Source organism: Rutilus rutilus (genome assembly GCF_951802725.1).
Source record: "Rutilus rutilus genome assembly, chromosome: 8".
In the NCBI taxonomy this organism is placed as follows: Eukaryota; Metazoa; Chordata; class Actinopteri; order Cypriniformes; family Leuciscidae; genus Rutilus; species Rutilus rutilus.
In genome coordinates this window covers 39,657,812-39,685,810 of record NC_140222.1, presented here as the reverse complement: position 1 = coordinate 39,685,810, position 27,999 = coordinate 39,657,812, and the positions used below count along the sequence as shown (strand labels likewise).

Here is a 27,999-nt window from a genome sequence, read left to right as displayed (position 1 = left end):
ATAACGTATGTATTATTAATCACAACGCGTCTATTTATCATATCAGTAAGCGAGCCCCGGACGTGACGTCAACACATGGGCGGGGTTTCGGCTCCCACCGGAAGTCAGCCGAGCGAAATCACTGGTTAGCTTCAAGAGTGATGGGACAGCTACAGTAATTCATTTACTCGGGTATGAACATTTTATTGAATTTAGTTATTTAGACTAATATATTCCGATTAAAAACCCCACCTAAAAATGAACCGCTGGAATGTTATTTATGTATTGTGTTATAAACACAAGCTAAGGGAGTCAAGCAGTTTAGCTTTGATTCGTAGCATGATCATCCCATATGGAGACTATAGTGAATTATGATTTAATAATATTCATCTTGAATAATTGCATGCCTGTTTGCAAGTGATAGTATTTGAACTGCCAAACGTGTCCCTGTAATCAGTATAATGCCTGGAAGCTACATGCTAAAGCTAAACTGTCAAAACATGCATGTAAACAAACTGACAGCATCAGAACATAATGAGTTATTTATGAACCTCGACCTCGTGTTTCAAACTTCAAGGGAAGATATGTGTTATCTTTGATATTTGATATTTGTTATGTCATATTAATGTGCATGTGTTTGTGTAGTTGCAGTTGTAAGTATGGCTCAGACTGAGAAGAAAACAGGACTTCTGAGGAGAACCTCCTCCTCCAAGAAGCCGCTGAAGGAGAAAGTGGTGCTCATGTATGAGGAGATATTTGCGGTGAGCTTTCATGCCAATCTTCCGAATTATGTTTTTAATATTATGAAAACAAAAGTCTGTCTATGAAGGGAAGATGAAAGTCTCGGCAATAATCAAGAGTTATATTATGATCTTAAGTTCTATGATTATTTATAAGTATCATACAAATCTATTAAATTAAATCTATAATTTAATCTATAATATAAGTAACTGTTTCTAAGAATGCCGTTTTTATGTAATTATTAAAAAACAAAAGAGTGTGTTTATGAAGGGAAGAGAAACTTCTTACCAAGAATCAGTCATTTTAAAAAGATTATAATTGATCCTTATCATAAAATATATTAAATTATAATATATAATTTATCCTGTACAACAAAATGATGGTTGATTTATTTTTCTTAACACGTTTTTTTTTGTAAGATTGCTGTTTTTAATACTATCAATAACATAAAAGTTTGTTTATGAAAGGAAGATGAACGTCTTACCATTAATCAAGAATTATATTATTATCTTAAATACTATGATTATTTATCCTTATCATTTTCTTAACACAATATATTTTTAATGAAATCTGAAATTAATCAAATTAAAAAGAGTTTTCATAAAAATCTTTTAAACTAATCTATAACATAAATAACTGTTTCTAAGAATGCTGTTTTTATGTTTTTAATATAATATATAATTCTTAAAATATAAAAGAGTCTGTTTATGAAGGGAAGAGAAACGTCTTACCAAGAATCAGTCATTTAAAAATTTTTTATATTTGATCCTTATCATAAAATATATTAAATTAAAATATAGAATTTATATAATTAAAAGAATGCTGTTTTTAATATTATCAACAACAAAAAAGTTTGTTTATGAAAGGAAGATGAACGTCTTACCATTAATCAATTATATTATTATCTTAAATACTATGATTATTTATCCTTATCATTTTCTGAACACAAGAAAGCATTTTTTAAATATATTTTTTAATGAAATCTGAAGTTAATCAAATTAAAAAGAGTTTCTGTGAACGGAAGAGGGACAAATATATCAAATAAATAATTGTATAGATTAAATCTGTGAAATACAATAACTTTTTCTAAGAAAACTTTAGATATATTTCTAATAAAATCTGTAAATAATAGAAATAGAAATAAATAATACAATAAATGATAAAATAGAGACATGGTTTTAGAAAAAAATCAGCTTTTCAGATGAAATTATAAACAGTGTGAAATTATAACCAATGATCATTGTGGAAATCCTCATTTCAAACTCTGCTTTCGTTTCTTACCAAAATGTGATATTGTAGATTGTAAACACAGTGTTTGCTCTTTCCCATCAGAAAGAAGACCCTACCAAGAACAACCCTCGTTTCTGGGATGAGCTCTTCCTGATGAAGGTCACTGGTCGCGTAGACGTGTTTGCTCTAGATTGTTTTATGAATGCGTGGACGATATGGGTGATGTGTGTATCTGCTCTGTCCAGGTGAATCTGGAGTATCTGGAAGGAAAGTTGGAGTCTCTGGATGGGGATGAAGTCATGAAAGTCAAAGACAACATCAACAGTTTGTTCCACCACTGTGTTCAAGCCCTGAGCGAAGAGCACCAGATCAAAGTAGTCAATGCACTCCAGGTAAAATCAATGCTTATTAATGAAGGAGTGCAATCATTCATCCCCAATACACACACACACATATATATATATATATATATATATACAGCTCTGGAAAAAATGATGAGACCACTGCAAAATTATTAGTTTCTCTGGTTTTACTATTTATAGGTATGTGTTTGGGTAAAATTAGCATTTTTGTTTTATTCTATAAACTACTGACAACATTTCTCCCAATTTCCAAATAAAAATATAGTCCTTTAGAGTCATTTATTTGCAGTGTTGTCAGACCTCGAATAATGGAAAGAAAATAAGTTCATAATAAGTTATACTTAACAGCGGTCTGTTATCAAGAAATAACAGACTGCATTCTACATTAGAATTCAACCAAGCCATGTAATAATTGTTAATAATTTTTATTAAAAAATGAAAGATATTTCATTAAAAAAACAGACTGTAAAGTCGAAACTCAACTCCGTTGTGACAACCATTCCCTGCCCCTGCTGATTTAGGCTCCGCCCGTGCTGGTTTAGGCTCCGCCCATACGTGACGTCATCTACCATAAGTGACACCATTCAGGTCTCTCTAACAGTGGCGCAGAAGATTAGTATCATACTTTTTATTCATATTTTTCGTATTCGTATTATAGTCAAGGAGGGTTCTGTCAACAGCTCAACCCCATCACATAAAATTGAGATGGAAATTTCATTTATTTCGTTCTACTAATATACACATCTGTATATTTCTCATTGTTTTGGGGTTGAAAACTTGTGACGATTGAGTTTTTCACTTCATTTATGAATAGAGAGAGAGAGAGAGACTAAATGAAAACTATAAAAACTGAAGGCAATGTCTCCTTTCAAACCTATTAGTCTTCAACCCCGTCACACTTTTCTCAACCTTGTCACATTAATATATTTATATTTTCTTATTTTTAAACAACACAATGCTAAAGTTTTAACTTAGGAAGAGTTCAGAAATCAATATTTGGTGGAATAACCCTGATTTTCAGTTGCAGCTTTCGTGCTTTTCATGTTTTCGGCTTTGTTTGATGGCTTGTGACCGTCCATAAAATGAATATGAACTTATTTTCTTTCCATTATTCGAGGTCTGACAACACTGCATCTTTTGTGTCATTTGGACCAGTTGTCGTTTTCTGCAAATAAATGACTCTAAATGACAAACATTTTATTTGGAATTTGGGAGAAATGTTGTCAGTAGTTTATAGAATAAAACAAAAATGTTAATTTTACCCAAACACATACCTATAAATAGTAAAACTAGAGAAACTGATAATTTTGCAATTTTCCAGAGCTATATATATATATATATATATATAGCATTAAGAAAATAAGGCGTATTTTGGGGATCATTGAAATATTTTGTATATATATTATTTTCATGTCACTTTTTCCTCAATACACTGTATTTTAAAAATGTCATTCTCATTACAAAACTTATTGATATATTATTTAAATGGTATTTATTCATTATGGTAGTGTTTGTTGTACTGATTTTACTTTGTTCTTTTGTGATTTTTTTGTAATTTTTTTTATAGTATTGAGAGTTTAATATCGAATAAGGATCACCATTGAGAATAATAATAGGAATAACTAACAAACTCGAAAGATAAACATCTATACACATCATTTTGCATTTATGATAATGATGATTATGGAGAAAAGTGCTTTAATTATCATAAAAGGATTAATGGTGCTAAAAAAAATACACAGTAAGTCAGTAAGATTTCTATTTTCCTGAAAGAAATGAATACTTTTATTCATCAAGGATGCATTAAATGGATCAAAAGTGACAGTAAAGACATTTATAATGTTGCGTACAATTTCTGTTTCAAAGAAATGCTGTTCTATTGATCAAATAATCCTAAAATCTGAAGCTTTTTCAACATTGATAATAATAATAAATGTATTTTGAGCATCATATTAGAGTGATTTCTGAAGGATCATGTGACACTGAAGACTGGAGTAATGATGCTGAAAATTCAGCTTTGATCACAGGAATAAATGACACTTTACTATATATTCACATTATTTTAAATGGTAATAACTTTTCATAATATTACTGTTTTTACTGTATTTTTAGCCTTGGTGAACATGTGAAATCAGCTTTTGTGTTTGGAGACACGCCTTGCATTCGTTTACTCACTGAACGCATCATCGAGACACAATGTAACAGTTGCTTTTAACCTAAAGATCTGAATGAAAACGACTACACAATTTCTCTCCGCTTCTTCAGACCCTCTGTGCGCTCTTCAGAGGAGTTCACCAAAAGAACAAATCAGCCACAGGCTTCGACATCATCAACATGCTGATGGGCTTTGACAAAGCAGAGCTCAGGATGAAGGTCAGCCGTTTGTCCCACGCACACACGTGATCTGCAGCTTTGAGTTGGATGCCAGTTTAAGTTGTGATGTGATTGTCCACACAGGAGCTAATGGAGAGCCTGGACAGTCTGCTGTGTGGCGACGGATCAGAGAGTCTGAAGAGTTTGTGTCTAAAACTGCTGCTGTGTCTGGTCACTGTAAGATCCTTGTACAAAACCTGCTCGCTTTCGTTCTCCCACTTACAGAAAATCATGTATACGCACGCCTCAGCTGGGAAAAGCCAGCCTTTTGCAATGGAAGTCAATGGGGGAAAGGCATTGGACCAAAAATAAGTGTTAAAATACACAAAGTTTCAAAAGTATAGCATGTTCATTGTTCACATGAGACTAGTGTGATATAATATCCTTTTTTCTGCTTTGAACCCCTCTGCTATACTTTCCCCAAAGGCTTTCAGTTGTAAGTGCATTACTGGAAACTGGGTTTTTATAATCAGTAGGCGCATTTCCATTACAGATTTGCGCCAAAAAAAAAAATTTCTTCTAAATGTCGACAAAAAACTATTTCGAAATGACGGTGTTTTCATTAACTGATGTTATGCGACTAAAAACGTAATTTTTTCCTCTCACGATAAGCAAAATCATTCCAAAAACTATGGCAACGGACGTTGATAGGTTTATGTACTGTATCCCAGCCACTGCACTAGCCATTATTATTAATAGAAGGAGATGTATGTGTGTTTTCCAAGCATTAATGGTAAGGAACGACCCTTATTATATTTGTTAGCGGCACATATGAGGTGTTTCTCCCTCATTTCTGCTTCGAGGTCGTGATTGTGGCATTTATTTGAGGTTTAGAATCCATTATTCCTGTAATTCCTTTGTCTTTTATGAGTTTAATAAAGAACTCTGTCTCGTATTCTGTCCAAACACACCGCGTCAGCTACGTCAGGTGACCCGCAAATGCGCAAAAACTGTTTCCATCGCAGTTTTGCGAAATATTTCTTTTTCGAATTGCCTGAAAAACCGCCTAATGTGAGCGTAAAAACTTTTTTGCGATAAATGCGAGTTTTTGCGAAATTGACGTGTTTCCATCGGGCGTATTTTCAATTCGCAATTTCAATTTGCGCAATTTGAAGGGTAATAGTGACTCTAACTCTCATTAGATCATTAGTAGACTTAGGTTAGGATTCGAGTTAGTAGAATAAGTTGCTTATAGTCAGTAGAATGTCTAAAGTAAACAATCGAAATGTGTTACCAATGTAACTAAGTTACATTTTAGGGAGTAACTCTTTACTTTTAGAAGTATCTTCCCCCAACATTAGTTATAATGTGTTTTTTTTTTTGCCTTTTAGGTCACAGATAATATTAGTCAGAACACCATACTGGAGTATGTGATGATCAACAGTATATTTGAGGCCATTCTGCAGGTAAATCTGCGATTGCTTGCGTTATGTTTGGCGTAATTTCTCAGTATTAATAGTGCACCGTTTTCCATCTCATCCGCCTCTTTGTGTCCAGATTCTGTCTGACGTTTCCAGTCGATCTCAGCATGGCTACGATGCAGTGGTGCTTTTAGCTCTACTGGTCAACTACAGGAAGTATGAGGTGAATGCACACTTATATAGCACAATAAGTGTTTTAGCACTAAATATCTGAAGCACTGATTGTAATATTTCTGTGAGACTCATTGTTTCCTCTGTTATATATATATATAGTCTGTGAATCCGTACATCGTCAAACTGTCGATAGTGGATGACGAGCCGACCCTTGATGTGAGTGATTAGGGAGATTCTTTAAATTCAAGATGGTTATCGAGTCATTGTAATGTAGCGATCTAATGCAATCGATCTTTTCACAGGGCATGGGAATGGTCATCCACCACGCACTTACAGACTACAATAGGTAACATGACTTTAAAAAGTGATATTATCAGTAAGTTATGGCAACATGTGTTTTTTTACATTGCTTTAACGCATCAAAATAAGTTCACTTTTTTATGCTATACAAGATACAAGTCAGTTTAATGTAATTTAAGTTGAAATGACTTAAACATCCAAGTTGATTGTACTCAATTTAAGGCAGCAACTTTTTTTTTACAGTTACATGCAATCTGTTATTTTGTTTTTAGGAAACATGTATATGAACGATTTCATGTATTCTATCCAATATCCCCAGGCAATATAAAGACAAAGAAGAAGAAAACCAGGGAGGGTTTTTCTCTACACTAACCAGCATGGTATAAACCTTTTCTGTCATTTACTCATGTCTTTACAAACCCTGTTTGACTTTTCTTGGGGGGGGGACACTAAAGGAGATATTTTGCAGAATGTCCTTGCTGCTATTTTTTCCCATTCAATGAAAGTGACTTTGCAACTACAGTTTTATTATAACACTTCTTTGGTCTACAGGTGGGCAGTATGTTCATCGCTGACGCAGACGAGAAGCTGTCAGTGCAGTAAGTAAAAACTTAAACACCTTTAAAGGGATGGTTCGGAGTAATTTCGAACTTAGGGTACTTTGCACCATGACCTCGAGCCAAACACCCCCGCAGAAGCCTTTTTTCCCTTTGGTTGAACATTATTAAAGTTAGAGCTTATTTAGAGATATCAGCCGAATGGCTTATTGCAGGCGCTAATGGATCCAAGGCTGTATCTCGTAAATTACCCCACTAATAATGCCCAGAATGGCACCAAACTTAAACAGTAGTACAAATAGGTTCTGTACTCATAAAACGAGGCATTGGAAAGTTTGTAAGTACGTCAGGAGTTTATTTAAATAACTCTTGCCTGACGGCTAATGCTACCGCTAATTTTTTTTTTTTTTTTTTTTGGAAGTGTTGACAACATAGTGTTAACTAATAATTGTTGCAAACTGATACTACCAACAAAATATTAGTGCATTCCTAGAACTGGGCGTCGTTACACTACATCCTTATGCATCGCTTTCTGCCAGGACTTTTACGGGCTTTTCCCAAATCACGGAAGTGACGTCGACGTCCGGGTTAGCGGTAGCATTAGCCGTCAGGCAAGTGTTATTTAAATAAACTCCTGATGTACTTATAAACTTTCCAATGCCTCGTTTTATGAGTACAGAACCTATTTGTACTACTGTAGAAGTTCAGCACCATTCTGGGCATTATTAGTGGGGTAATTTACGAGATACATCATAGGATCCATTAGTGCCTGCACTAAGCCATTCGGCTGATATCTCTAAATAAGCTCTAACTTTAATAATGTTCGACCAAAGGGAAAAAGGCTTCTGAGGGGGTGTTTGGCTCGAGGTCATGGTGCAAAGGACCCTAGGTTGATTTTACTACGAACCATCCCTTTAAAGGTGATCACAAAGAAAATAGTACCTAAATTGCAATTATTTTTCATATACACCCCCATTCAAAAGTTTGGCGTCAGTACGATTTTTTTTTTTATGGGACGTAACACACAGTTTCTGCCAATCTCGTGTTAATCTTCAGTACCTATAGAGTAGTATTGCATCCTTCGCATCTCCAAAGAGTCTTTAGTTTTTTGGCCATGTTTAGCATGAGAATCCAGCTCTTTAACAGTGTAAATAAGTGGGAACGCATGAAATGGCATTAGACATCCCCTTTAATGAGTTTGAAAGAATCTCTTATGCACAGCAAGGCTGCAGTTATGATGAAAAATCTTTCCCGTCTTGTATTACATCAAATGCTCCACGTGTCTGATGACTTTATTGTCCTTTAGGACTAACGAAGCCATCCTGCTCGCTCTGTATGAGGCCGTACATCTCAACAGAAACTTCATCACGGTTCTCGCGCAGGTCAGCACTACTCAGTGACAGTGTATTGTTCATTATTGTCTTTTTGGCATTGGCGTTATTTTACACTTGCATGTGTACATTAATAGGCCTATGCTATACATTAAGAGGTCGTGGTTTATTTTCAACAGAGTCATCCAGAGATTGACATGTCAGCCACCCCCGCTGCTCCGGTCCCAGCCTCTCCCACAACCCCGCTGGGCACGACACCGCCCTCTCTGGACAGTGAGTTCTGTGAGATCTCATTTACTCACCCTCATGTCAAAACCAAACGACCTTCTTTCTTCTGCAGGACTCGAAAGTAGAAGTCATGATGCACCATATTTCAATTGAACATGAACACAAATTAGATTTAAGATTTACTCTGCTCTGATTGGTCAGACGGCCCAGTCTGTTGTGAGTGGTCTACTCTTCTCTGATTGGTCAGATGGCTCAGTCTGTTGTGATTGGTCTACTCTGCTCTGATTGGTCAGATGGCCTAGTCTGTTGTGATTGGTCTACTCTTCTCTGATTGGTCAGATGGCTCAGTCTGTTGTGAGTGGTCTACTCTTCTCTGATTGGTCAGATGGCTCAGTCTGTTGTGAGTGGTCTACTCTTCTCTGATTGGTCAGATGGCTCAGTCTGTTGTGATTAGGGATGGGCATTCGATTAAATTTTCCTAGTCGATCGTCGGGAGAATTAACGATCGACTATCGATTAATCATTAATATTTTTATATTGAAATTCATTATTTCTTTAACTTTTTATAAATTAAAAATGCAATGAAAATACAAAAATACAGTTTGTTTGTCCTCGATGAGATCTTTATTACAAGAAGATCAACTTGTGGCAGTGAAACTGGACGTTCGGTAGACTTGAAGATATGCCCTGCGTGCTCTAAAACAGCGGAACCTGCAGCTGCGAGCCGGCGTTCTTAAACAGAGACCAATGGCCACTTCATCCGTTTTCTGTGATCGGATAGCTATCCGATCGTGAAAAGCCCAAATGTAAATGCCCTCCGAAACGCATTCGAGACGGATTTAAATCCGATCGCGCAAACCACTTCAGGAGGAGATCTGAGACGCATTCCAGACGAAACTGGACAAGTGTAAATGCATCTGGTTGTTGAAACCACATGTAAATTTGACTTATCCCAAAAATGCTAAGAAATAAACGTGTGAGAGCGTGTTATAGGCTATATGTCATGTTATAGCCAGATATGACGACGCTACTTCAACACGCATCACCACAGATGAGCATCATCAAGCCAACGTGCAAACTATCGCAAATCAAAGTGAAAGTCATTCATCAACACACAATCATCTTCATTAAAAGTAAAGAACCGAAATGGTCTTACCAGGGCTGTTGCCGCAATATCTTGTTGCGGTCTTTGATTTAGACATTTTCGCTGATGATCAATAAAATGCAGCTCATATCAGTTGCTTTCGGTGACGTGCAACAATTTAAATATGCATATAGCGCGGGAATTCATGATCGGATTTATATCCGTTTTGCAAAAACACATTTATGTGACCAGGTGTAAATGGAATCGTTTTGATAATTCAGATAGTTATCCGATCTGAGAAAACGCATGAAGTTCCGAACTTCTGCACCAGTCTACTGATTTCTGTTGAGAAAGATAAGCATGTTGACATGATCTGGGATCAGACGCGACCGCAACCTGGTGACAGCCAGTCCAGCCGCCGAAAACACCCGCTCTGAGGGGACTGACGTTGCCGGGATGCACAGGTACCTCCGCGCTAAAATTAATTCCATTGCTTCAAGACTCACACTCTACGCAACGCAACCTGCATTAGTTTAATCGATAACAAATAAACGTGATCGACGAAATTCTTAACGATCAATTATCGATCGTCGATTAATCATGCCCATCCCTAGTTGTGATTGGTCTACTCTGCTCTGATTGGTCACATGGCCTAGTCGGTTGTGATTGGTCTACTCTGCTCTGATTGGTCAGATGGCCCAGTCTGTTGTGATTGGTCTACTCTGCTCTGATTGGTCAGATGACCCAGTCTGTTGTGAGTGGTCTACTCTTCTCTGATTGGTCACATGGCCTAGTCTGTTGTGATTGGTCTACTCTGCTCTGATTGGTCAGATGGCTCAGTCTGTTGTGATTGGTCTACTCTGCTCAGATTGGTCAGATGGCCCAGTCTGTTGTGATTGGTCTACTCTGCTCTGATTGGTCAGACGGCCCAGTCTGTTGTGATTGGTTGCAAATCTGTTACAAAGCTACGCTGGTTAATGCAGGAAGTAAGACTGGAATTACTGACGACTCGTTTCAGGCAGTTCAGAGTCGGTTCTTTGTTTTCGGAGACAATAGACCTTAGTCAGGGTAGTGCCATATTTAATTTTGTTCAGTCGATTGTACTTTTAACAACGTACCCATTGTTCAGCTGATGAAACGTCTTCAGAAGACAAAAACTTCACAAAACAGTTTTAAAAAGTTGTGAGTTGTGAAAATGACATAATCTAGGACCTTTATACATCTATCCCTCGTTTTCATCTGTGTTAACTTCAATATGGCGTCTAACCTGACTAAGGTCTATAACTCCATTTATCTGCACTTTGATCTTTGAATCTTTTGCAGACCTTTACATTCACAAACAGCTTCATTACACACTACATGAAAAGTCATATCCGAAAGAGCATGCATTGCTTCATATTACTTTCAGTGGCTGTTATATAATAAAACAAACCACTATTAAATGGTCATAGCAGTAACCAGTAGGAAGGTTTGTTTGAATAATAAAATGCTTTGAGCTATTGAAATAAATGTTGACCCTATGAATGGTGCCTTCAGTCTGTGTTATATAATAGAGCAGCACCACACTTCCTTAAACTAACGCCACGCTTACATTTGCCTCTGAATCACGTGTCACTTGTATGCTGCTTTTCGCAATGCATCCTTTTGAAAACTTGATTTCCATTAGCTGTATGAAATATTAAATCCACTCAGATCTGGCAGACTGAAAATCCCATGGTGCATGTGGCGTGTTCTCATGCTCGAATAGGCCAACAGAGCTCAATTATCTATAATCATGATGGCACTGATTACTTGGTTGGTCCGAAAAATGCACTATATAATTACCTTATCTAAAGCCCCTTTCACACAGCGCGATGATCCCGGCAGATTGCCGTAACGCCTTCTGTGTGAACGCAAACACGACCCGGGATTAATGCCGGCATCGATGCCGGGTTGGGGACCTAGTAACATTGCCGTGTTCAGTCCCGGAACGCACGCTGTGTGAACAAAAGCCGTAATAATGCCGTGTCGTAGTGATGACGCTGAAGCCGGGGTCGTTCGCCAGCTGTGAAACGGCACGTAATGAGCAAGTTTAAAAAAAAATGCACAAGTGTAGCAAAATCGCAGCTCATAAGCAAACTTAAGACATTACAAGTCACATCGATGTCACATGTCTTTACGGGATTTTTACTGGTTGTGTGTGAACACACTCTCTGATTCCGGAAAATCACTGGCAGTGTGAATGAACCAAGATCAAACGAACCCGGGTCACTTTATCCGTGTATTTTCCGGATTCTCTGTGTGAAAGGGACTATAGTTAAGGACCATTCACACAAAGGACAGTAACTCAAGCATTTAAAGTGTCAGACGACAAAACTGCAGCACACTTATAATAAACAGATAGTTGTACGCTGGTGTCTGCGCTGATATTGTTATTAATATCATTACTATTGTAATCGTTAGGGTTCTTCTTCTTATTGTTATTATTATTCCGCTCTGAAAGTCTATGGCAGCCCATGGAACCGTATGGTGAAAAGTTATGAAATTTGGCACAATGATAGAGGAGAGTCAGAACATTGACCACAGCAATTTTGGAGTCTCTAACTCAATTCCTCTAGCGCCACCAACTGTCCAAATTTTCACTTACGTTTGTGCTAATAACTTTTGAAAACTTTGAAACAAAATAATGTTGTCCTCTTCTTTGGCTCAAGAAGAACCTATGACGTCTTTTCTGTCATGATTTTTTTTCGAATTTGTCAAAATTGGAGAAAAAAAAAAAACGTTTTAAAAAGCTTTTCAGTTTTCAGACCAAAGCGTTCTCGATTAACGCATCAACCCATTTGATGGCATGGTGCCAAGCTGATTCTGAGGCTGTAACACTGCAGTGCTTTACCATATTGACACCAAACTTTGTTTGTGTCATTGTCTGCTCACACTGACCACACAACATCAATTTGGTGACAGCGCCACCTATTGTTCAAAAGTGATAAGCAATTTATTTATATAATGCATGTGATTTGAATTTGTGATGTGGTTTTTTTTCAGCCATTTTGAAATAATCTAAAAACGTCTTTAATTATTGTTGCAGTTTTTTTCTGAATCTCCCAGCTATGCTTGCATGTCCCTTTTGTGCTTGTTCCCGATAATATCTTCTCGCAGATATATTTTTGTTGTTGTTATCGTTATAGTCTTGCTACATTCTCTAAAATGTGGACTTTCTAAGTGCTTTCTAATTAATACTTTTAGTGTGTAGTAGAAATACACAAATTGGGGCGAATGATAATTCTCAGAAATGATTCACCATTCTTTCATTCTCTCTTGGCAGTGATGAATAATCCTGAGCTTCCTCTGGACCCGAACTTGCAGACAAGTAATCTTCTTATAACGTTCCTGAAATATTCCTCCATCATAATGCAGGACACCAAAGGCAAGATATCACTTTTCCTGTACTCAGCGTTTCCCAAAAGCCTAGTGAGCTTCCTTGCTGCCCGCAGCCTACCTAGGCAGCGTCCGAACTCAAATTAAACTGGTAGACTCGGCTAACTATTGATTTCAATGGAGTTTGTTGTTAGCATGTTGCTAAGCTAATGACATGATACTCTTATAAGCATAAAAACAAAAAGTACACACACTTTTTTGATAAAATAGTACATTTTTAATTGATATTTGATTAATTATATGTATTACCTTATATCTGTTATCAGCATTTTTCTTGCTGCTTCCACCATTTTGGATTTTGGAGCTTGTTGCAATGCATTATGGGATTGCATTCTTTGCAAAGGATAACATGCATTCTTGCATTTGGCCGAAAGGTGTCATAGAAGGCAACATAACTCTACCTACTATCTACTTTTTTGGACCAGCTTCTGAGTTAACGCACTTAATGCCTAAAAGCGCTGCCTACGTAGGGAGCTCACTAGATTTTGGAACGGAGCCATTTATTGATCCTATTTTTAGACCATGATTGTGCACAGCTTACAATAGTTTTTCTTTGTATATTCTCAGATGAACACAGACTCAACAGTGCCCGACTGTGCCTCATCATTCTGACCTGTATAGCTGAGGTATTTTTCTTTTTTTTGTGTGTGTGTGTGTGTGTGTGTGTGTGAACGATTCTCTCCTTTGACCGCTTGTCCTCTCGCTATCTGTTTAATAGGATCAGTATGCCGATGCCTTTCTCCATGATGATAACATGAACTTCAGGGTCAACTTGCACAGAATGGTAAGAGTCTCATTTCCCAGGTCTGTAAGTGGCAGAGTCCAAATGGAGACGATGTTTCTGGCATACAAAACAGCCAGCTGTCTGACCCCATGTTACATCCAATCCGTTATTAAATGGTACGTCCAAGCCTCACTGCTGCGGTAAATCCACTTAAAAAGCTCCCGTCTCTCCATGTGAAAACACTCCACCTGTGCAGTCTAACTCTTTTACTTTTGATTGGAATCAACCAAGTCAAAAATGTAAAAATAAAATAAAATGAAGGCCATTGGACTGGTTGAAGTCATATCTTAAATATACCGGTGTCTTACTGACATCACATGTGTTTCAGCCCATGAGACACCGAAAGAAAGCCGCGGATAAGAACGTCCCCTCCCGACCGTTAGTGTGTGCGGTTCTGGGTGAGTCGAGTGTTCAGAACCAGGGATTCATTGTGATTGTGATTTCTTTTGTGAATGATTTTATGATTATATGTATCATTTTGTGATATCTGAGTATTCCTTGTCTTTACAGATCTGATGGTCGAGTTCATTGTTACTCATATGATGAAGGAATTTCCTATGGATCTCTATGTGTGAGTTTCTGTTTAATATGTTCTGTTTGTGTGTGCGTTTCTATGGGAGTGAGAGCTGGAGAAAGAGAGCGTAGATAATGAAACGTAATTTTGTTGGAAAAACATGGAAATTGTTTGTTATTTTTATCCTAGTGTTCATTGTCTTTGTGGGTTTTGGTTCATTTTCTTGTCATAGGCTGTAAGGACCTTTGAAATAACTTTGAAATTACATTTGGCGATATGGACCCGCCTGGAATTACATTAGCCGTGCATTTACTGGAAAATAATTGCACACCTTAAACCGTTTGTCAACCAGTCAGAATCAAGCGTTCGGCAGCCCTGTAGGATAAGCAGTTTTAAAGACTGCACTGCTTAGATAAATGTGGATATGGTGAGAATGAATTGTTTTATTTATTTTAGGCGCTGCATTCAAATCATTCACAAACTGATCTGCTACCAGAAAAAGTGCAGAGTTAGACTGCACTACACATGGAGAGACTTCTGGTCAGGTATGATCGTTACAATGCGAACTAAAGGCAGAAGTGTTGAAATTATTATTATTATTTTTTTTTTTTTTAGCTTTTTCTTCTTTTATTTTTATGTTAAGCCTTTTCTATCCTTTTGTTTTGTTTACATTTTTATTTTTTTTTACTTTTTTTTTTTACTTTTTTTTATTTTTTTTGGTGCTTCTGTTGTTTTTTTACAGTGTTTTTTACAGTTTTTTCTGTTCATTTATTTATTATTATTATTTTTTTATTATTATTTATTTTTTTTGCTTTGTTTTGTTTTTGTTTTTTACAGTGTTTTTTATTGTTTTTTCTGTTCTTTTTTTTTGTTATTCTTTGCTTTTGTTTTGTTTACATTTTTAGTTCTTTTTTACATTGTTTTATTTTTTATTTTATTTTATTTTTTCCTTTTTTTCACTTCTGTTGTTTTTTTACAGTGTTTTTTATTGTTTTTTCTGTTTATAATTTATCTATTTATTTATAAAAAAAAATTATTTTTTAAAAAAAAAAAATTTTTTTTTGCTTTGTTTCGGTTTTGTTTTTTACAGTGTTTTTTATTGTTATTTCTGTTCAATTTTTTTGTTTTTTGTTATTCTTTGCTTTTGTTTTGTTTACATTTTTAGTTCTTTTTTACATTGTTTTATTTTTTGTTTTTTTTTGTTTTTTTTACAGTGTTTTTTATTGTTTTTTGTGTTCATTTATTATTTTTGTTTTGTTTTTTATTGTTTTTTTTGTTTATTTATTTATTGCTTTGTTTCATTTTTTGTTTTTTATTGTGTTTTTTTGTGTGTTAATTTATTTATTTTTTTCTTTGTGCATGTGTTTATTTCTACATTTTTTTTATCTATAATAAAAATAATAAAGAAAAAACTCTTTGAATATTTCTCTGCAACCCCTTATAATGAATCTGTTAACGATCATCTAAATCTGTGCTGGCAGTCTGTGTGGGGTCACAGGTCAAAATAGTAATCGAACAGCTTCAGATGGCTCTGTTGATTTGTGTTTTTCCAGCTCTCATTAACCTTCTGAAGTTCTTGCTGTCTAATGAGACCATCCTTCTGGCAAAGCACAATATCTTCCAGCTGGCTCTTCAGGTAAAACACACTCACTGTGAGCGGTACAGATACACTTGGGGTTCACATTTCACACTCTAGGAACCTTTACGTTTTCTCACCTTTCCTGACGTCCTCGTTCTTTCTTTTGTTGTAGGTGGTGAACCTCTTTAATATGTTCATCACATATGGAGACACGTTTCTGCCCACCCCCAGCAGTTACGACGAGCTCTATTACGAGATTATACGCATGCATCAGGTGTTCGATAACCTCTACTGCATGGGTAAGTCACCACTTCAGTCCTGCTGTGTGTGTACATGCTCATTTTCACCCATAATGCCTAAAGCACTAACCTGATCTTCATGACGCCTCAGTGCTGAGAGTCTCCACCAACGCTGGCCAGTGGAAGGAGCCCGCTAGTAAAGTTACGCACGCTCTTGTCAACGTCAGGTAAAACCCTTACATTAACATCTTTTGAAATGGACAGGTTTATTGAAACTATCAGACTTGATACATCAGGTGTTTATGGCTCATATAGTATGATATAGTGAGAATTTGCAGATATTCAGGGGAAAACCGGCACACTTGCTTATGTGATATTGCTAAACTGAGATGAACAAATAAACATTCCTCAAAAGCCTGATAATCATATTTGATTTGATTTGATAACTTTTCTAACAAATAATGTACGGTTAATTGTGTGAAGCAAAGTTGCTTCAGCCCAGTAAGTAAAAAATAATAACATTATGAAAGTTATTCTCACGTTTAGTTTATAAAAATCAGTAAAGATTTCACCTCAAAAAGACCTGGACGTTTGTACAATTATAATAAAAGGCCTTTTACTCGCTAAAAAGTATAAACTATCAACCAGACGACAGATTGTGTTGATAATTTAGAGGCCATAGAAGTTGCATATCAAATATGATACAGTAATAGGGTTCATTGTAAATAGTTTTCATAATAAATATTGAGATTTATTTCACTCTTTGTTTAAATGATCAATTATCAAAATATAATACTTTTTGTCATTAGCAAAAATACTATAACATTTTTTACATTGAAGGACTTTCTATAAAAGCCACAAATATGACTATAAAAGAAAAATGTAGGATAAAGATATTATTGAATATTTATAATATACATTCATTTGCATACCAGTTACATGTATGTTATAAAGATGCTGGATGAAATCATGGACTGCTTTAGTTTAAGCCTATGACTAACATTGGAGAGCTTTGGTATTGTGTGTGTTTTTGTGTTATTTGGTTTGGTTTGGGGCGTAGTGAATAAATTATTGATTGTAGAGTCTGAGGTAATGTGGCAGCGTTCTCTGGGCTTTTTCAGAGACGTCACCATGTGTTTGTGCCGCACAAAAGAAGTCGACCGTTGTTGTATTTTTAAAGCATACATAATGCAAAGCATTACAGCAGAACCACATTTGAAAGAACCACACCTTTGAACTTCCATATAATGCTACCTTTTATTCTCACGCAGACATGTGATAGGACAGCTAGTATGGCGTTTTTCAGTGCAGGTCACATACTCAAGTCTCAAGTATATGAAATATATCTCATTTTGCCTGTTTTTCTTTTGTTTTTGTACTTTCAGAGCAATTATTAACCATTTCAATCCTAAGATTGAGTCGTACGCTGCTGTGAACCACATCTCGCAGCTCTCAGAAGATCAGGTAAACATCAGACTTTAATGGGTTCTGCAAAGAAAATGAACTTTTAGCCTAGTAATTATTATAATTTTATGGTTATTATAATTGATTATAATGTTGAAATCTATAAATACACTACTGTTTGAAAGTTTGCGGTCAAAGTAAGATTTGAAAAAAAAAAATATATATATATATTATTTTATTCAGCAAGGATGCATTAAATTAATCAAAAGTGACTATTGTTTACTATTTCAAATGAATGCAGTGTCATTCTGCATAATCATACATGTTTCTTGATCATCAAATCATCATATTAGAGTGATTTCTGAAGGATCATGTGACACTGAAGATCAGCTTTGATCACATGAATAAATGACATTTTACAACATATTCACATAGAAAACAGTTATTACTGTTTTTTTGTATTTTTAATCAAATAAATGCAGCCTTGGTGAGCATAAGAGTCTTCTTTTAAAAAGAGAAAAATAGTCAAATAAATATATTACAATACATTAAAATAATAATAGATTGTCGACTTGTAATGTAATAATGGATAATTTCACTGTTACGATCTGGAACACCAATTGTCAAGTTAATTATAATGTAATTTCTACCACATTTTAGATTTTCATTAAATTTGTGCTGGAACTGACGGCGTTGGAAATGAAATAACTAGCTTTTTATGTATCTAAATACATCCACACTTTATGTATGTACCTGTGTACTGTGGCACGAAGCATCTAGTCGTCCTGTGAAATGAGAGAATTGGTGTGGAATCTGAATAGGCAAAAAAACTCCTATATGTGTCTGGATGAAAAGAGCTGTTCATCGGGACCGTCACAGGTGTTTGTGGCCACAGGTGTGGCTTAATTACCCTTTGATCTGTTGGGTAATGATGCCATGTGCTGGAAGTGAGGTCAGTTTTACAGATGGTAATGCCAGCTGTCAGTCGCAATCCCAAAATCTCGTCTCTTTTATCTCTCTGTGCCAGATGCTTCCACACGACCTCTGTCTACCCTCTCTGGCTCGCTTCGTTTAGTTTAAGTGCATGGGTGTGTGTCTTTCCATCAGCCTGTCCCAGTCAAATTCCAGACCGATCCACTTTAAAATCACTGTTCACAATGTGACTTCAAACTGCCTGTAGTTTGGGAACGCTAGAGTATGTTGCCACAATTACCACAGAAAACTGCTTTGATTTGTCTCTCATTGTGACTAAGACAGTTGTTGGACATGGTGCCATTTGCAAAGGGTCTTGGGGTATCTAAACCTCTCTGAATATAATGAGAAATTCAATACAAATTTGGGAAATTCAATGAAACCAAACCAGATTGAAATGTTCAATCTACCAAAACATTAGTTTTTTTGTTTTTTAATTAAATGTCAGAAAATAATATTTAAGTATTATTTAAAAAAATATAATTAAATTTTTAATAAATATATTTGCTATAATTAGAGTAAAATACCATTATATTTGATTAAATGATTTTATAAATACAGGAATAATTTTTAAATACAGGAATAAAATACATAAAAATGATTGTAACATTTGCTTTATGTAAACAAATTAAAATGATTTTAAATGTCAAATTCAACATTTTGAGACTCTAAAATATGCGTACTTGTAGCTGGTCAAATACAGGACAAAACAACAACAACAACAAAAAAACTTTATCTAGGGATGTTTGACTGCATTAAAGCTCTAATTCATAATGAATTATACAACCACAAAAGCTTTTATGCAGTCAAGGAGCTTTAGATAGAGTTTTGTTGTTGTTTTGTCCTGTATTTGACCAGCTACAAGTAAGCAAATGTTTTGTGTTACATTTTATAAGATGAATGCAAATTTTGCAAATTTGTCAAGTTTGCAATTTGAGTTCTTGCTTGGTCAGCTGATATTTAGAGAACAGTGCGACGGAAAGCGCGTGCCATTTGTGGTGGTTAGTGTCTGTATCAGAAGTCATGTGATCATTCCAGTGTGTCCCTGTAGTCCTATCAGACATTAACCACATCATGTCTTTTTACCATTGTTATAACATGGATAATATTCCATAGTCTTCCAAGTGGATTTGTGTCGATGCATTGTTTTTGTTTTTTTGGTAACACTTTACAATAAGGTTCATTAGTTAACATTAGTTAATGTATTGACTAGCATGAACTAACCATTAACAATATAATTTTCTTACTGTTTGTGTTATTATTTGTTAATGTTAGTTAAAAATTCAGTCGTTCATTGTTAGTTGACAGTGCATTAACTAATGTTATCAAGATTTGTTGATGAAATTAACATTAACAAATATGAATTAATGCTGTATAAGTGCAGTTCATTATTAGTTCATGCTAACTAATGTAGTTAACTAATGTTAACTAATTAATGTTATTGTAAAGTGTTACCGTCTTTTTACATACTGAGGGGACAGTTGAAATTATGGTAATCGATGTTGAGCAGAGATGAAGTTGGGTTGAACCTGTCATTTTTGTTGTTCTCTGCTCTGTAGGTGCTGGAGGTGGTACGGTCAAACTACGACACACTAACCTTGAAGCTGCAGGACGGTCTGGATCAGTTCGAGCGTTATTCAGAGCAGCCTAAAGAAGCGGGCTTTTTCAAGGAGCTGGTAAGCTTTTGAGTCGCTTGGCAAGCTACTTCCTTCCTTTGGTTATGTTAACTTGTCTGGTACAGTATACAACACTGTATAATCACAGAATAGGAGAGAGAGATCATGCTTTGAAGACTAATACACTATTCTCTCCGTCATCTCTGATGAAATCAGATTTTTCTCTACATTAGGGCTGTTTAAGACTGACTGTTCGAATATATTCGCTTACTGGGTCCTTGGACTGAAAACTTTCCAGGAGGTTTAAATGATCTGATCGAAAACATAACATTCGATCTCTTGTCCAAAAACCTGGTTCTTTTCGCTGATTTAATGTATTGATTGAAATTATTAATCAGTTTATTTATTTATGAAATAGTGATGTTAATGGAATTATAAATGTCAATTCATGATATGTAAATATATCACATTCAACTTATGTAAATATATCACATTCAACAGTGTACATTGTGTCAAGTTATCAATGCTGGAATTGTAAAGCCGAACATTTTGGTGTCAATCCAGCCTACTTTTCATACTGAACTGAGCCCACTTTGCCCTTAGGAACACATTACTGCATTAAATTTTAATGTAAAGTGAATTTATGACCACGCACACACCTGCCTCAACGCTTTTCTTTTCATGGTGCCAGGATATCAATTTGTTTTTAATGAACAGATGCTGTTTTTCTCTTCTTCTAGGTGCGCTCCATCAGTCTGAACGTGAGGAAGAACGTGTCTCTAAGCACCATGAGTCAGGATCTTCTGCTGAAGGAATTCTCCTCTATATCCTGAATCAACAGCACTTTTGACCTGTGTTTAGGACCTTCATACTGACATTTCTATCACCCTTTACATCTGAGGCTTCTCAATGTTACACCAGATTTTCCAGTGGACAGAACTGGATTTGATCCCCAGACTGCATTATTGATGCTGTGTGTGTTTGGTCGCACTCAGAACAGACTTGTATTGGCTCAACAAAGTAATCAGCCCATCTTTGCACAATGTGTGGTATTTTCTTTTCTTTTTTTTTTCTTTTTTTTCTCCTTATATTGGTGGTCTGGTGTTGTTTCAGTTGATTAAACTGCGTATTCTTCATTGCCTTAGTATAAAACCGATCAAACCATTGTGCTCACACAGGTTTGCCACTTATTTTAGTCATTTTCTATATACCGCTTTTGTGTCCAGTCGAATGAATGCACACAAAATAACCTTGCATGAACCTGAAAAAATGTCTGGGTCATCATTGATATATTTAAAGGAAAGAAAATTATAATTTGCGTTAATAAAATGCCATTAAGATTTTTATTAAGATTTGCACTCTGACATATTTTCATGACAATTGAACAAATTTTCTCAAAATTCTCATTACTGTAATGCAAAAAGAAAATAATTCTCATTCCGTAATGCAAAAAGAAATGAAATCCCATTTCCGTACGGCAAAAAGAAAAGAATTCACATTACCGTAAAACAAAAAGAAAATAATTCACATTACCGTAATGCAAAAAGAAAGAATTCACATTACCGTAATGCAAAAAGAAAAGAATTCACATTACCGTACGGCAAAAAGAAAAGAATTCACATTACCGTAATGCAAAAAGAAAATAATTCACATTACCGTAATGCAAAAAGAAAATAATTCTCATTCCGTAATGCAAAAAGAAATGAAATCCCATTTCCGTAACGCAAAAAGAAAAGAATTCCCATTACCGTACGGCAAAAAGAAAAGAATTCTCATTACTGTAATGCAAAAAGAAAAGAATTCACATTACCGTAATGCAAAAAGTAAATAATTCACATTACCGTAATGCAAAAAGAAAATAATTCTCATTCCGTAATGCAAAAAGAAATGAAATCCCATTTCCGTAATGCAAAAAGAAAAGAATTCCCATTACCGTACGGCAAAAAGAAAAGAATTCTCATTACCGTAATGCAAAAATAAAAGAATTCACATTACCGTAATGCAAAAAGAAAAGAATTCACATTACCGTAATGCAAAAGAAAAGAATTCCCATTACCGTAATGCAAAAGAAAATAATTCTCATTCCGTAATGCAAAAAGAAATGAAATCCCATTTCCGTAATGCAAAAAGAAAAGAATTCCCATTACCGTACGGCAAAAAGAAAAGAATTCTCATTACTGTAATGCAAAAATAAAAGAATTCACATTACCGTAATGCAAAAAGAAAAGAATTCACATTACCGTAATGCAAAAGAAAAGAATTCACATTACCGTAATGCAAAAGAAAAGAATTCCCATTACCGTAATGCAAAAGAAAATAATTCACATTACCGTAATGCAAAAAGAAATGAAATCCCATTTCCGTAATGCAAAAAGAAAAGAATTCCCATTACCGTAATGCAAAAAGAAAAGAATTCCCATTACCGTAATGCAAAAGAAAAGAATTCACATTACCGTAATGCAAAAGAAAAGAATTCACATTACCGTAATGCAAAAGAAAAGAATTCCCATTACCGTAATGCAAAAGAAAAGAATTCACAGTACAGCAATACAAAAAAATTATATAATTAATTAAAACAAATTTAAAACATCATAAATACATTATAACTCATACTACTATAACGCATACTTGCAATTTAAATGTAAGAAAAAAAAATTAGTGTGAAATTTGCTTAATTGTCATAAAAATTTCACAATGCAAGAAAATCTTAATGTTCCTAAAACATGTTTCATTTTCATGACATTTAAGCACCTTTCCTATAACCTTTATATATTATTATAATGTGACAATCTTATTTTCATTGTACCATAATAAAGTAATGATAATTATCCTGCCCTTTTTAAATTTAAAAACACATACTCTCATAATGCAAACTTAAAATTGTACTTTGTACAAATCATATTTATCTTTATTATGGTAATGAGACTAATTTACTTGTCATATTGAAAAAAAATCAAATGGGCATTTTTTTAAGCAAAATATAATTTTCTTATTCTTTTTAAAATGTGACTCGTGACCGTTTTAATGAGATCCACCCTTGAGTATGAATGCATTAATTTTTTAAAAGACTGACAGTCTCTTAATTTTCTTCTCTCAGTATTCCCCAGTATTGCAAGAAGTTTCAGTGCGCCATCATGAAAACATATGAAGTTGCAGTTTAAAAACAGCTGTATATTGAGTTATATTGAAACACTGAGCAAAGAAAGAAACAAATGTATTAATTTCACACACTGGAAAGATAGTTTGTATGAGACCAGTTCTAGAGAACCCGCTGTCGGTGTCGCTTTGGATTTAGAACATTCTAGAATCCAAACCAGTTCTACTATTAATAAGTCAGAATTTAAATCAAACCATGGAGGATAACTACATAAAACAGACACGTTTCAAAGAAATTCTTTGTAAATTCTTCCTGGGCTTGGTTTCTAAATGAGTATTTGACTTCCTTTGCATTAGTATTATTTATGGGTGTTTGTTTCCTAATTAAATCTTATTTTGTACAACATACACAATGATGGCCAGTGTCTTGGTTTGAGTTTCGGTGAGCACATTGTAGTCTTCTAATAAATAATAAAAAATAAACTTTTTATTCATTGTCTATACTTTACCTCTAAAAGAAACAGTCTATAAGTTAATAAGTTAAACTCCTTTCCATTGAGGATTTATTCCCCGTAACTGCTGAGTTGGAGACATTTGTGTGTGGCAGTGAGATAAAAGAGCTTTTACTTTTTCCTTCAAAGGGCATATGCTATAAAAAAGATAACATTATCTGCTTAAATGTAAGTTATGGTGACATTTGAATACATCATGCATTAGCTGGGTGCAATTTGGCTTCAAATTAGGTTCACTTTAGTTAAAAATGATTTGTTAAAGGGGTGGTTGATTATGATTTCACTTTTCTAACTTTAGTTAGTGTGTAATGTTGATGTTTGACAATGCTCAAAAGTTCAAAGCAAAGGGAGATATTTTATTTTAAAGAAATTTCTTTTTAAGGACTACAACAAACGGCTGGTATGGGACTACACGACATTCCTCCAGGGTTAGTGACATCACCAACCCTAAAATTTACATAAACCCCGCCCCCGGGAACGCGATTTATAGATTATCATGATAGAATATGCTAATCATTGATTAGAAAGATAGTTAACTCCACATCAGCTACATACATTTAAACAGAAACAAAAAAGTTTTTGAAATTTTCAGGACACAAGCTGTTGTAGCTCCGCCCCCCGTGCTGGGAGCAGCAGCTCATTTGCATTTAAAGGGACAGACACAAAAACTACATTTTTGCTCACCCTTACAAAGTGACAATTTTAACATGCTAAATAAAATATCTGTGGGGTATTTTGAGCTAAAACTTCACATACACACTCTGGGGACATCAGAGACTTATTTTACATCTTGTGAAAGAGCATTGTACCACCCCTTTAAATCATCAAGCAATTTTATATAATTCAACTTTTAGGCTATATTACTTTTACATAAATGTTTGTATAAAGGTAGTGCACGTCAGCACATGTGGCTGGTTCATATCTTATCCTCAGAAGGTGTGCTCACATTCTCTGTTGTTTTGCGGGTGAAATCCAGCCATTACTATAGGAGTCCGTGCGATCGGGAGTTTCGCACAAGGGCGGAAAAGTCACGCAGATTTCACTCGTATAAAAGGGTCACGCGAATTCTCCGAAGTCCCTTTAAAACATAAAACCAAGCAATGGAATATTGGTCAAAAGAAAAAAAGATGACATTTTGGGGTGAACTATTCTTTTAAAAACAATAACATTTGTATAGAATTACCTAATTTATGTAATGGCTTATAGCGCTTTAACGAAGACTTTTTTTTTTTTTTCTATGGGGAAAAATTTATGAAAAAATACTTTGGGACCCACTGAAAAAGTGGGCCGGCACTAAAGGTGTGTTGAAAAAATAAGGGTCCAATTTCTGTTCACTATAGCAAAGAGGTGAATGAAGCAAGACACTTTCAGAACAAGCAGCTTTTTGTTGGTCATCGCAAGCAAATTCGCAGTCATGAGAGAAATCATTGTGGAAGACATTTTTCCTTTATGTGAAACTCCCAATTGTGTGGATTCTTGACTGGATTTCGCCTGCAAAACTTGGTAAATTTGACTGCATGCACTCTTAAGGAAATTACCAGATTTCACTCGCAAAAGTTCAAACAATGAATTTTCGACATAACTGTAATTGAAACTCTATTGAAATTACTGGATCACTCGCGAGAACTTCAAAACATTTTCCAAACAACAGTAAATGCGACCACAACTTTAGTGCAACATGTTGTCTATGGAACACAATAAAAAAAAACACAAAAAAACGAGAGACTCAATTTTGACGAACCAATGAACATTGATCACAGACTGATCTCTCATTACCTCTTGTCTGAGGAGATGGATGGGTGTCTGGTTCAGTGTCTCTCAGGAGTCCCGTGTTTGGACGGATTTCCTGAAAAGCTGCTTAGAGACCGTATCCATTGGCTTCACTTAGGCTGAATTGCATAAAATCAATGTTGATTTTCTTTCTTTGGGCTTATCTTGCCCAACCATATTTCCACTCTTCAATCTCTTTATTTTCTGTCTCTATCTTCATTCTTGCCTTTTGTTTAACTTACTCTTTCTTAAACTTTTTAACTTCCTATTCAGCAATTTCTTTTGCAACTGGTTTCTTGAAGGCACATGAATCATGTGAGATCTAAACTGTGAAAAATTGCTGTAAAATGTACAGTAACTTACTGGCAATTTTGGGCAAGTCTGTAAATTAACAAGAGTACTGTAAATCATCAACTACAATTATACTGTAAAAACACAGCACACCTGTAAATGACCCAGATAATCAGAGACTCTACAGAGATGAGATCAGGTCACTACTTATTTATGACATACTGTATTAAATAATGATGACATCATCAATACAAGGCCAACATCACCACATCACATCTGCCATAGCAAATTTGTCCACACAATTACAGCAAACAGAGAAAGACTAAATGGTCAACAGCCAAACTAAAGCAAACACTGATCATCATAATGGTGACTACAAACGAAACCACCCCTGTTAATTCTCAGTAAGAACTTCTGTAGACGTATGATAGACATAAAGTCAAGCTGGTTAGTAATAAGTGAAGCTGCATGTTGATGTTGAGTTGTTTAATCCTCCTCTGCTGAGATCTAGAGAAGTTTAATGTCTTTTATCTTCAGATGATTTCATCTAAGGCTGAAGTCAGTGGTTTACTGTAAAATCTAACGGTCTAATTCACTAAACGAAACAAAAAATAATTTCTGTGAACTTAATGATTGATCATGAGAGTAAATGTTGAACTGAAGTGTTATTTTATGATATATTGAGATATGTTAGTGTTTAATGAATGATTGTTGAGGGATATTTGCTGATTTCTATAATGCCATCGACACATTTTAACGTTAAGTCCATGAATTATATAAAGCATTATATCTAAAATAACTCTATCCCATCATCTAACTTAGATCACATTGTTGCAGTTCTTAAAAAGCTTTTTATTACAACATGTAGGGCCTACAAAGTGCATACTTTGTGCGCATCAGAGGAGCATTGACTCAGTATTTTATTATTAGAGCATCTGAAATGCTCATGATCAAGAATCTGTGCTGTCAGCCCACGTCCTTTTCTTTGGTCTCATGTTTTCAGACTTTAAATGGATAAATATAAACCTAATATTATATCAGAAGATGTGCTTACGGATTCATAATCATCCTAACAGTTATATATCCTAACAGCATTATGTCATTAATTTAGCTTTCGGGAGAAGATAAGAGAAATCTTTTTTTGGAGAAGTACGGTTTAAAAATAGTTCAAGACAAAAAAATCATCCTTGCACTACAGGCTCTGGTCTATGAAATATTAAATATGAGCAAAATTTCAAACCACAAAAAATGATTTATTCATATTATTTAGACATTTGGAAGACTCTTTTGAGAAGGAAAGGCATTTAGAAGATTAATCAGAATGTGCACAAAAATGCTTTTGATTTGGAATGTGTACTAAATTATTATTTGCAAAATGGCAAAAAATGCTTTAGATTTGGAAAATGTTAATCCAGAATGCAACATATTTGATTCTGAATGCACACCAATTCTTCGATTTGGAATTGAGTAAGTATTATTTGGAAAAAGCCAAATAAGCTTGTGATTTATAATGTGTAAATGTGTAATGCCGAAAAAAGAAAAAAAATCTTTGATTCAGAATGTGCACAAAATTATTATGTAGAAAAAAAAAAAACATGCCTTTGATTCGGAATGTGTAAAAATGCTTTTGATTCAGAATGTGTGCTAAATTATTATTTGGAAAATGCCACACACACAAAAAAAACTTTAGATTTGGAAAATTTCATTCCAGAATGCATTATATTTGATTCTGAATTCACAAAAAAATATATATATATATATTTTGGAGAACTAGAAAGCATTATTTGTGGCATGCCACTAGAAGTTTTGATTTGGAATGCACAGAAATGTTTTTTTTTTGTGTCAGAACAAATAAAATTATTTTGATTTGAAACAAAAAATGTATTGATTCAGAAAGAGACAAAACATGATTATTCACAAAGAGCCCAACATACGTTTGCTTTGGAATGTGCCACTGCTGATGCTGGAATGTTTTGGAACGCGCTAAAATGGTTCTGATTTGATTTGGAACGTGCCAGTGGTGATGATGCCCAAACATGCTGTGTGACTCAGGCTTGGAGACACACAGTCCTGATTCACTGAGCA

At 34.9% G+C, this 27,999-nt stretch overlaps 1 protein-coding gene across 2 annotated transcripts; it reads left to right on the top strand.

The window, feature by feature from the left end:
• Nucleotides 1–44: 44 nt before the first annotated feature.
• armh3 (armadillo like helical domain containing 3) lies at nucleotides 45–22,815 on the top strand. 2 transcript variants are annotated; one of them, XM_084415936.1, is made up of 26 exons: nucleotides 45–171; nucleotides 625–740; nucleotides 2,053–2,109; nucleotides 2,196–2,342; nucleotides 4,578–4,685; nucleotides 4,770–4,862; nucleotides 6,017–6,091; nucleotides 6,183–6,269; nucleotides 6,380–6,436; nucleotides 6,523–6,566; nucleotides 6,840–6,900; nucleotides 7,073–7,119; nucleotides 8,384–8,459; nucleotides 8,588–8,681; nucleotides 13,025–13,126; nucleotides 13,705–13,763; nucleotides 13,856–13,921; nucleotides 14,250–14,319; nucleotides 14,432–14,492; nucleotides 14,892–14,980; nucleotides 15,989–16,071; nucleotides 16,187–16,313; nucleotides 16,405–16,480; nucleotides 17,639–17,717; nucleotides 20,189–20,305; nucleotides 20,986–22,815. In XM_084415936.1, exons 2-26 carry the CDS (start codon nucleotides 639–641, stop codon nucleotides 21,076–21,078), a joined length of 2,070 nt encoding a protein of 689 aa, XP_084272062.1. In that variant the 5' UTR covers nucleotides 45–171; nucleotides 625–638; the 3' UTR covers nucleotides 21,079–22,815. The 2 variants fall into 2 exon arrangements, with proteins under 2 accessions (XP_084272062.1, XP_084272063.1); XM_084415937.1 differs by having other exon boundaries at nucleotides 90–171; nucleotides 631–740.
• The last annotated feature ends 5,184 nt before the right edge of the window (nucleotides 22,816–27,999 follow it).